General features: G+C 42.9%; 1 protein-coding gene across 6 annotated transcripts in view; it reads right to left on the reverse strand.

Moving 5' to 3' along the window:
* Window positions 1–7,279: 7,279 nt before the first annotated feature.
* The window catches only part of LOC110506517 (centrosome-associated protein CEP250), a 280,946-nt gene continuing 276,027 nt past the window's right edge, over window positions 7,280–12,198 (reverse strand). For all 6 annotated transcript variants that reach the window (XM_036963768.1, XM_036963769.1, XM_036963771.1 and 3 more), the window contains one exon: window positions 7,280–9,032. In XM_036963768.1, the coding sequence (XP_036819663.1) occupies window positions 8,942–9,032 (91 nt within the window). In that variant the 3' untranslated portion in view covers window positions 7,280–8,941. The remainder of the gene's footprint in view (window positions 9,033–12,198) is intronic.

The following is a 12,198-nucleotide window of genomic DNA, read 5'->3' on the forward strand; positions in this document are numbered from 1 at the left end:
GAATAAATAAGCAGATAGTCACTGCTCGCTCATTAGTGGCGCCAGACCTGTGCGTAATTAATTTTGCTTTTCCCAGCAGCCCTTAGGTTTTACACACACATGCTCGCACATACACACACACAATTCAATTATTGGCTGCAGCCAGAGAATATTTAATCAGCCGCTGATCTGGCAGAAAGGTGAGGTGACACTTTCTAATTCTAATTATGATGGATGACCCTCCTTGGCCAAACAAAGCAGTGTCCTTTTTACTCTTTTCTAAATGTTTCTCCCAGCCAGCTAGCATAGATTTACATGGCCTTTTGTGCTTTTTTCTCATGTTTGACCATAGGGGTGAAGCGCAATGGTCATGACTGATTTCACTGTGTAGTAGAGTAGATATGGCCCGGGTGCTCAACACTAGCTCTGACAGAAGATCAAATTGCGGTGACGTTCAATTGACATAAGAGAGTGAACACAACTTGAGCTTAGATGAGTAAACCTGTCAGATAAAACAAAATAAATCAATACATCCCCCTCACACAAACACAGGTAGGTAGCCTGTCGGTTAACAGTGTTCGGACAGTAACTGAAAGGTCGTTGGTTAGAATCCCTGAGCCGTCAAGGGGGAACTATCTGCTGCTCTGCCCTTGAGCGAGACAGTTAACCCCAGACAACTACTCTGGACGTCGATTAAGCCAGCCCTCTCTGATTCAGAGGGGTTGGGTTAAATGCATTCAGTCGTGCAATTGACTAGCTATACCTTTTCCCTTCACATATGCAGTGGTTAAATTGAGCCAGGCTACCCAGAGCCAGACTCCTGCACCACGTTAATGGGAATGTCAGACATAGTTGAGCTTCAGCACCTTACGGGTCCAAAAGGAAAAGTAGGATAAAAGTATGATAAACCAAGGTTAGGGTTGCAGACAGCTAGGGTTAGGATTTAACCATGATTAAAGCTGTGGTTGATGCTAAGGTTGAACCTTGATGTGGACTTGAAGATAGTGTAATGAAACAGGCAGGGAGCAGGTCTCGAACCCTCGGCGATTATAAACCCAGGGTCGTTACACTACTCCCTCCTTTCAAAGAGCGCGTCCTCGAGCTAGCTTGCGTCTTACAGGAACGCGCTCACCGGACAAGCAACTGTCGTGGATGCGAGGTCCGATCACTTCTGACACCGATGTAATGAAACAGGCAGGGAGCAGGTCTCGAACCCTCGACCTTCTAGCCCGAGGTCCGGCGCGCTATCGACTAAGCCGCAAAAGCATGCTCGTGCGGCAGGGTCGATTTTCGCGGTTATAAACCCAGGGTCGTTACAATAGATAGGGTTGAGGCTAGGGTAAGAGTTTAACTGTGATGTGGACTTGAAGCTATGGTTGAACCGTGACGTGGACTTGAAGCTAGGGTTAGGGATTGAGCTAGTGTTGTCCCAAGCCTTATATTTGACCGCTAGTTCAACCCTAACCCTAGCTCCAACCCTGCCCGTAGTATAAAAGCCTAATTCTAGCTTCATCCTAACCCTAGTTGATGCCCACATACCGGTGTAGCCACAACCCTAACCTTAGCTTAAATTCGATCCGTATTGCGGAAGTTCAGTGCTATAGCGCAATTTAAAAGGTAAAATGTAAAGGTAATTTCCAATTGAGCCTACCGTGAATGCAGTCTGCGCTAACGCAGGAACATTGCCTTTAAATTGTAATTGCCCTGTAGTATAATTGAGCCCTATCCCTAATCTTGGCATAACTCCCCAACCTCTGAATTCCCAATTAAACCCCAGCACATAGGGTCCAATTCAGACGTAGGAAATGTATGCCTCTTTACGCATTTTGATTTAAGCGCTTCTCAGTATTTGGTATTCAGACTTACCCTATGCATGTGTGTAACGAGGTTTGCGGGTGTGGCTCCCTTCCACGCACTGAATACATTTTTATTAAATCCCAGAAAACACACCCACTGGGCGGCCTACCAATTTGATCAGGGAGTTGTTCTTCAATTTGTTTTTCTCTTCATTTATCTAATGCAATCCCTTTAAATACTGTGTACCTTTTAATTTGATCACAGCTGAGAAAACAGTATAAATGTAGCAGTATTGCTTCAGTCTCTCTCCTCGCCCCTACTTGGACTCGAACCAGGGACTCTCTGCACACATCGACAACAGCCACCCTCAAAGCATCGTTACCCATCGCTCCACAAAAGTCGCGACTCAGAGCGAGTGACGTCACCGATTGAAACGCTATTAGCGCAGCGCGCACCACGCTAATTAGATAGCCATTTCACATCGGTTACATGTGGGTAAAATCACCAGGGAAGCCAAATCAGGGGGGGAAGCATATTATAACCTGTGTTGTGATAATTGTATTGTTGCTCTATAACCTGTAAGTTCATAGGCCTTGCCACTGTGATATAGAGGCCGAGACAATAATCCTTCTTTAAACTGTCTCCTCCCCTTTATCTACACTGATTGAAGTGGATTTAACAAGTGACATCAATAAGGGATCATAGTTTTCACCTGGTCCTGGAAAGAGCAGGTGTTCCTAATGTTTTTTACACTCAGTGTAGACAAAAAGGCAAATATACACACATAGAAAATCCCTCCAATAGAGCAGGGTGGTTAACATTATTAACCAAGCCCTGCAAGAGTGTTTTAAACTATGACTGTCAGAAACTGTTTTTATTGCAGCCAAGCCCTGCAAGAGTGTTTTAATTGGTAGAGTTTGTTCCACTCTACCAATGCCGTATATGAAAACGTTTCCCCCAGTACACCTCTTAAAACATATCAAATGTTATTTGTCACATGCGGCGTGAAATGAAAGCCCTTAACCAACAATGCAAGTTCAAGAAAGAGGTTAAGAAAATATTTACTAAATAAACTAAAGTAGAAAATATGGCACAATGTTTGTGGCACTGCCTCATGGCATAAGAACGTGAGTCCCTTATTGAAGTAAAATAGCTTTTTAGATACAGGGGGACTGTGTCATACAGGATTTTGTGAGTCAACAATTCCCTTTTATCAACTGTTAGCCACTGGAGTTCTCTGAGTTGAGAAGGGCCAACCTGAGAACGAGGGCTAAGATTCAGTATCACCCGTAACACTTTATTCTGCTCCGTTTGCAGTTTGTTCTTAACAACCTTTGGGGAACTACTGTACCAGTAGTACAATCATAGTGAGGCTGCACTAAGGCTGTTGAAAGTATTTTCAAGGTATCCAGAAAGGTGGCTTTTCTGGCAAGAAATTTGACTTTCTGGTTCACCTTGGCAATAACTTTCTGTCCCATGCCCTCCTTGGTCAAAAACCTGTCAAGTTCACAGCCTAACACAGTTCTTGGCTGTAACCGCTGTCACCAACCATTTCTCTGAAGCGTGGTGATCTACCTAGCCTAATCTAGAGCCAAATACAATTGACTCAGTTTCCCCCAAATTAATAGACAACTTGTTATCCATCCAACAGCCAGTTACCGATACCCTCCAGTTCTGCAAAAGCTGGCTACCTAGTCTCTACCATAGTCTTTGTGTGAGACCAAAAGAGCTGAATTGTCTGCATACAAAAAAAAGCTGACAGGAGCAAGCTGATTTCATATCGTTGATATGTAACAGGAAGAGGCCCTAAAACACTCCCTCCACAGCTGATTAACCTGGCATTAGACAAAGTGCCATTGAAATCAACCCTCAAATACCTTCCTGAAAGACTTGAGCCACTCTACTGCCATGCTGTTAAAACCTATGGCCCTTAGCTTGTAGAGTATAATCTGGTGGTCTACTGTATCGAAAGCTTTCTGGAGGTCAAGCAACACCATGCCACAGAATTTTCCAGCATTAATTACCTGAGATTGCCAGGTTTCCAGGGAAAGTCTGTGTAATGATGAAAGGAATTAAAATGGCCTCCAAGGTGACTGGGATTGGAGTTCCAGGATTAGGGGGTAAAGCCACACCTATCTGACTGGTCTTCAGCCTCAACATCCCTGAATAAAGAAGAGGGCTGTCGTCCTCTCACAGCGCTGCAGTATCTACACCCACCCCCCACTTACATCCTCAACGGGAGAATTAAAGGAAGAAGAATCATGTTGTATATTAGTTGTTGACCACAGAAAGATTTGCTGAAATATACTGTCCCTCATACCTCCTCTCTTCCCCCTCCTCTCCCCTGCTGTGTGGCAGACCGGGACAAGCCCCACTGTCATTACAAACGTAATAAGAACACAAGTGAGATTGATGAGGAAAACAGTGGCATCAACTGCTCTTTTAATTAACTCCAATCCCATAATGGCGCTGGGACAGAGCGGAGGGCGCAGAGTGGAGCGAGGCATTTATTTCCTTTCCACCCCTCTGTTTTGTTGCCTCACTCAGCCCCGATAATGAACAGCCTTATGGGACCAAATTACATCCAAGGCTGCATTAGGAGCCCAGAAGGCCCAGTGGAAACTTAAGTTGAGTTTCCCCTCATCCGTCCCCTCTCTCTCTCTGTGTGTCACTGCCTGCTGGGGACTGCCTTCACTTGATTGAATTTAGAACCCCCCACTTGTGGTTTTCAATGGAAAGAGGAGGTAGGAAATGTATGCTTGGAGTTTACTGTCCTTCACTTTCCACTGCTAGAGCGGCTGTTGTGTCGTGTGGAGTGGTGGTGCTTGAGCGAAATAAAAGCAATTCCGAGGGCCCCTCTCCCTGAAGCAGTCCTACTCTTTCTGTTGCTGCCCACCCGATGGGAGATCTTGTCCTTGCAGCACGTACGTACAGTGTGTATTTAGGCCTTGTGAAAGGACGATGGCTTATATTTAAAACCTGTGAACTCTGACCTAGTGCTTTCAGAATGAATTAACACACAATTGGATGGAATTCAAAACTCCATACAGGACAGCCCACGTCCATGCTGGAGTAGATTCTCATGGTTAAGTCAATTTTGAAGTTGGATTCTTTGTTACTTCCTGTAATCTTAACATACAGCAGATGAAAAACATACTTCAGGAGGTAGGGTTGATGGGAGAAAGGTCATATTTTAAAACATCCATTTTACTGTGATCTTATTCATATGGCAGGCAATGCCTAGAATTCATTTTTTTATCTTCCTGACAGAGCAGCTTCAAAGTGGCAGAGGTATAATTATCATCCTTGAGCAATCAGACAAAATTATCAATGCCTTTCTTTGGCTCTCAGAAAGAAATCCTCTTGATCTTGGAGGCAAGGAGAAAGGCATTAAAATGTGCTATTTCTTTAATGTCTGTCATCATGTTTCATAACACTCCACAATCAACACAAATCCATTCCTCAACACGTGGTCGGAATAACACCTGCTATTAAAGACACACACACAATGTTCAACATTTTATTAAATGCCATTATAAACCGGGTAGTTTGGGTCCTGGATGCTGATTTGCTGAGACAGCATTCCAGCTGTGTGTATATCAGACAATTTACCACAGGTATAACGCAAAACTACTTGTTAACTGTTATATTTATGTTGTTAATCGGTTTATAATAGCAATAAGACACCTCTGGGTTTGTGGCATTATTATGCAATTAGGCACCAGGTGGTGTGTGGTATATGGCCAATATACCACGGCTAAGGGCTGTTCTAACGCACAAAGCATTGCTGAGTGCCTGGATAAAGCCCTTAGCCGTAGTATATTGGCCATATACCACAAACCCCCGAGCTGCCTTATTGCTATTATACACTGGTTACCAACGTAATTAGAGCAGTAAATATAAATGTTTTGTCATTCCCGTGATATATGGTCTGATATACCACAGCTGTCAGCCAATCAGCATTCAGGGCTCAAACCACCCAGTTTATAATTAAGCAATAAGGCACGAGGGGGTGTGGTATATGGCCAATATACCACGGCTAAGGGATGTTCTTAGGCCATTATAAACTGGGTGGTTCGGGCTGACAGTCGTGGTATATCAGACTGCATACCACGGGTATGACAAACCATTTATTTTTTTCTGCTCTAATTACATTGGTAACCAGTTTATAATAGTAATAAGGCACATCAGGGGTTTGTGGTATATGGCCATTATACCACGGCTAAGGGCTGTGTCCAGGCACTCCGCATTACGTTGTGTCTAAGAACATCCCGTAGCCGTGGTATATTGGCCATATACCACACCCCGTGCCTTATTGCTTAATATACCAAAGGCATAATCAGGCATACTGATTAAACTAGCACCTATTGGATTTCAGTGTGACCAATTTCTCCATAAGGCCTGAACGGGCCAAGGTTTTACCCAGAGCACGGAGCTGTAGCTCACTACTCAGTACCATTACAGTATCAGACTCAAAAGAGCAATACCATTTATAATTGGGTTACAAACACTATACTTATTTGAAAAAAGGATACACTTCCATTTTGTAGATTTTTCTCCCATCTTTGTATTTGTGTTTATGTTTCTTAAAATGTATAAAATACGTCTCCGGAGGGCATTGGTGTTGTGTGTGTGATGTTGGTTGAATGTCTGTTACACCGGAATTACCCTATAAATGCAGTACTTGGGGAAATCCTAGGCATTAATAACAATTATTGGCATTCTTTAGTTTCCTCAGACACCTTAAGTGTTGGGTATTGACTGCTGTGCTGGAGAGAATGTTGCCTATTGATCCGACCAAGGCAGAAAGAGATGGTGTCTTCTTCCTGTAAGGCTGGGATTAATCCTAGCACGCTGCCAGTGAACAACAGCCACTGCTCGATCCCATCGACTGACTAGGGCCTCTTTAGGACACATAACTTCCCTGTGAACACACCTCCTCTAAAGTTCGCCCTGTATGCTGGTGTGGATCATTACAATGATGGGCATGGTTTATTACTGTATTTGGGGGAGAGGGGGGCTATAGTTTGGATATCTTTAATATCTGCAAACAATAGTATTACATTTCGCTTTTAACTAGATTGATAAAATATAATTGTTTAATTTATTTTTGTCTATATATGTATTTAACGTTATGTTAAAATAAAACCACTGACCTCTATCAATAAATGAAGATCTAATCTCCAGTCTTGCTAGTATTGCCTGTTTCTCATGTTTTATTCTTCACCACTACACTATGTATAGTATGCTGCCATGTTGTCTCACTCCCAGTGGACTGTGTGCTTACTAACAGCTCATCTACTATTGCTTAGGGCTCTTATTTTCTTCTAGTCAGAAAAAATACTTTCTACTGTCAAGCTCCGACATCCCCAGTGATTGAAAGCTGGTGGGCATGGAACTCTCAGAGTTGCTCTCAAAGCTGCAGCAATGCCTGGATTCACACAGCCGACTCATGATGAATAGAGTAGTCCTAGAACAAAGGGACACTTGTTATGGGTTTAGATGCCTTTACCAGACTTGTATTTGGCCACAAAGACTTCTCTGCCTACACAATTCATTAGGATTTACATGAATGAACTCAAGGATGTATTGCTCTAGGTGACTAAAAACATGAAATCCCCCAATACATTTATAGGGCTTTTATCTAGACATCAAGTCATCATTTGACAACCACAGAAATAAGCAGGACAATTTCTCATACCACAAAAAAAGGCTGGACACTTTTTTTCTGATTCTTTCTTTCTAGGTTTATATAAAAATGTAAATTAAACTCAAAAAACCTGAATGGATAGATACAAGTATTTGTCAGATGGGTCGTTCCACGAAGAGTGCCTTTTGATATTTTAAGTAGAAATTGTCCACCAATATTGATTTTAAAAGCCTGTTATATTCAATGAAGTGCCCTTTAATATAGACCGCATGGAGAATTCAATAAATCAGATTTTTGAATATGAATAAAGGCTTGCTAAAGTGCCAACCCTGTGTCACTTCTAGGAAGACTTCAACCCATTTAATTCAAACATTTCTCCATCATTGTAAATCTCTAGCTATTTTAAGTCATTTCTGAAGATATTTCTTTCATTTGATTAGTGATTCATTTACATCTGTCCCTCATTTTAAGGTCAACCCTCTCGTTTGAATATGTTGAAACTATTCCTTTACAAAATAAACTTTGAACATCTAATAGTTAAATCATAGTGTAAAAGCAGGTGAGCTGGTTCTACTTGTTTGGCCATTTTCTGTTTTGTGGTAGAAAACTAATGGGTCGAGCATAACACAAATAACCCTGTTACCCATAGATAGACAGGCTAGAAATGTTTTAGCAACTAGATTTTTTTGTGTGAGGTCAACCCTGATACGAGTAACCCAGAGAATTTATTTGGTTCTTAATAGGCACTAACTATAGTAATTTTTTTATTTAACCTCTTGAGATGGCAAAGTGTTGAACATGTGCTCTTTAGGACAGAATATCAACATTTTGTGAAATCAAAAGTTACACTTCTAAAAAGGCATCGAATTGGTGGAAGGACCCAGATACTGTACAGGTAAGATTGTAATCTCTTACCATTACTCCTTCAGCCCAATTCTACATTATGATAGTCTACTTATTCACAATAGATTTTTTGTACATTCATACATAAAGTTGTAAATTACAATCTAAGTACTGAGCTGATTTCTCAATAAATTGTAAGGCAAAGGTAGTAGTGCCACAAAATCACATTAAGTCATCGAGAACACAGGAAAGAGAACATATTGTGCCACAAAGATAAGATTTTGGAAAAAAAAGGATATACTGAAAATACCAAAGAAATTAAAGTATTCAAGTTTAGTATTCTCATTAAATAATCTTAAATATAATACAATCATGTATTCATATCTATCAAACTACAAATCAAATATATATATTTTTGTGCTGTATTCTCTTGAGTCATAATAACATAATAACTACTTGTACTTCCCTTCTCACTGGTTCATACTAGCACCTATCAGTGTCCCTCCCTGAGATGTGTAGGGCGTGGCCCGTCCCAGCTGAGAGAGCGGGGTCTGCTCCAGCGGTGGCCACATGGCAAGGGTCTGCGCTCCAGGGCCCTAAGGGCCACTCTTCTGGCCACCTCCGCAGCAAACGTGGCACTCCCTGCCAGGCAGACACAGGCTGCGTCTGGGGCTAGCGCAGATGCAGATTGGCAGCCGGAGCCTTCCTCCTCCACAGGTTGTCTCCCTGACCTCTCAAGGTTCCTCTCGCAGTCAGAGCAGATCTGAGACAGAGCAGCGGCAGACAGAAACAGATTACTGTACATTCAAATAAGATACCGTCAATAGTCAGCCTCAGAGCTCAGTGTTACTATTGGTATGTTGGCATCACCATGGACCTTAACTTTGCATATTTATCATCATGAATATTATCCATAGAATTACTGTTAATACATGACTCATTATGAGGTATCATTCACTTCCCACTGCAGAAATACTGCCAATCATTCCCCTACCTAATACTATCCCACTGTGTCCTCTGTTGGTGAGTTGATATCCATTTCCGTGTATTAACCTACCGGTACACTACTAAACAGGTGTCCTGCTGCTAGCTTGTCTCTGCTCTGGTACTGGCTCAGTTCTCTAAACTGCTGGGTCTCTCTAGAACTCTCCTCTTGGTGTGAGGCAGGGAGGGTCTCCCCACTGTAGGGGAGGAGAGGGCTGATGGTGGTCAATGGGTCAGAGTGGAGAGGATCTGCACTACCCACCTTAACCATGACCTCTATTGACTACAACTAGTTTAGCTTCACCTCACTGCATGTATCCATGTCAAAACAGAGCCTGTCTCATTACCTGATGGACCAAATGTTGATGGCTCTGTTCCTCAACAGCCCTCTAACCAAATGCAAATTCTGTCTGCTTATTTTGGTAAACCTTCCACGATGTCCCAATCCCTGTTAAGCTTCTTGTTGACCGTGTCTGCCAGCTTTGTGTACACAACTGGCTCCTCGGATATTCCAGTCGCATCGTTAATGTGTGCCCTTTTGTGCCGTTTCAGTCCGCCGGGATAAACAGGCTCACAGATGCAAAATTATTCCAACACAGATAATTAGCCGAAGAAACAATCACAAGTATGAATAATAATCTGCATTGGGAACATTAGAACTTTTAAAACATGGGAACAGGGGGGATTCTGGGCACCAAGGGAAATGAGCTTATCAAATAAAGCTTGGAAAATGTGCAGTGAATGAAATAAGTCAATCATTTTAATGTGAGAGAGGAGCCCTGAGGAGAATAAATAAGCAATCGCCACATCATGCAGGGAGAACAAATGAGCATGGCGCACAATTAGGCAAGGTCACATTCTGTTGGAGCTGTGAGCACGGGGTGCGCTAATGAGCTCCGTGTGTGTGTGTGTGTGTGTGTGTGTGTCTATTTGTGTGCAAGAGTCCTGAGGGAGGAAGAAAGGAGAGAAGAAGAGTAAGAAATCAAAACCTCTTTCCATCAAAATTCTGATGATGTACAGGCTCCTTTAAGGCAGACAGATAGACAGATAAGGTGAGGGACAGGCTTGAAAGTGAGAGGGCTATCAGACATCTGGGCCAAGTAGACATGTAGTCAGGCAGGCAGTCAGACAGACAGAGCAATAGGCAGGTGTGTCAGCCAGACAACAGGACGTTCAGCAGGAGCCACGTCACAGGCTTTCAAAGGAAAATCAAAGTTATTAACTATTCAATCACATGAAGGGGAGGTGAAGGTGTGAAAGGTTGCAGACCAAAGCACTTTCTCTCCCGCGCATTAAGAGCCTGGTCCAGCGCTTCGGTGCTCTGTGTGGAAGAGAAATAGATTGCCTCCCAGGAAGACGACTGCTCACACAGTCTCTTTTCACCTTTTTCTCCTGTAATAACAGCAATCTGCTGTGAAAATCTAATCCCAAGTACCATTTACACTGCATCTAGATAACTTCTGCTTGGGAAAGCGGATGACATGAATATTTAATTTGCTGATATCCAAATAAACAGCACAAGCCATCAATCAGCAGGCCTTCTAACAGGAAGTGAACTGGAAAGGGACATTGATAATGAACACCATGCGTAGAAGGAAATGCACATCTCACATCAGCTGCATGCCTTTATTAATGGTTACTGGCCATTAGGGCTGGGAATTGCCCGGCACCTCGCCAAACGATATTATTGTGATACTTAGGTGCTGATACGATGTGTACTGCGATTCTCACGATTCTATATGTATTGCGATTCGGTATTTGTGATCAAAACTCATTTTCTCATGACTCTCGTCACTGCAGCAGACAGTGACGAGAGTCATGAGAAAACAAGTTTTGATCAGTCATGGAGATAAGTGCAGATTTTTTTTGCTCCCGCATTAAAAAGAAAATGAAGAAAAAATACTGGTGTTTTGGTGTAGGTACAGCCAACTAGCGCACAAATGATATTGCGATTTGGTCAAAACGATACGATAGATTGTAAAAAATGATATGTAACTGTATCGATATGCACTAAAACTCCTAGTCATCCTTATCTACAACACACTGCAGTGTACATGGCCCTTACAATCACGAGTGTACAAGTGTACAAACACTCTAAATGTGGATAACCCGACCCGTATGACATATTTATGACAACAAATCAGGCATGAATACTGTCCTTCATTTAAGTAATAGCTATATCCTAGCCATTAAAGTCAGATGGCTGCATCCCTCTCTCTCTCTCTCTCTCTCTCTCTCTCTCCTCTCTCTCCTCTCCTCTCCTCTCCTCTCCTCTCCTCTCCTCTCCTCTCCTCTCCTCTCCCTGGCCTAATTCTCCCTCCTCAGTGGCAGATAAGAGGATCAGCAGTCCCTCCATATGCACACATATCTATGGAGTGGATGTCAGGTCTCAGCTTGGCTCTAGCTCTGAAAGCCCTGGTAATGACACTTAATGAAAGCTGGGGAGAAGAGCCAGGCATGCATAAGGAAGGAGAGGCCCAGTGTCCTCCCACAGCACCCTCCTCCTCCCATCAGTCCTGCTCAGGCCCTCAGACACCATAAATAAACAAATGCAGTGCGTGCGTGAGAATGGACGACAGTTCCCTCCGCTCCTCTCATGCCATTCACTTATTTATCTATTTATTTGTATTTACTCTCTCTCTGGCTGCTTTTAGAGCTCTTCTGTGTTCTCCCAGCTCCCTACAGGCTTCCTGGATGTCCTGGAACATTAGCTGAGTGAAGTCGCAGTCATCCAGTGGGCCTTTATGGGCTGAGTTTGCATCTGCCCTCCATCGGTATCAGGCAAGGCAACACACACACAACACACACACAAACACTTATTAGCCTACAGTACGCTCTCCAGAGCAACGTCCACCCAATGCCTCAGTGCTCCTCAACTTCATATTGTAACTTTTTAAAATGTTTTTTTTTAACACTCAGCCAACCAGTTAAACTAACTGTTCTTT

Source organism: Oncorhynchus mykiss, chromosome 26, assembly GCF_013265735.2.
Source record: "Oncorhynchus mykiss isolate Arlee chromosome 26, USDA_OmykA_1.1, whole genome shotgun sequence".
Classification (NCBI taxonomy): domain Eukaryota; kingdom Metazoa; phylum Chordata; class Actinopteri; order Salmoniformes; family Salmonidae; genus Oncorhynchus; species Oncorhynchus mykiss.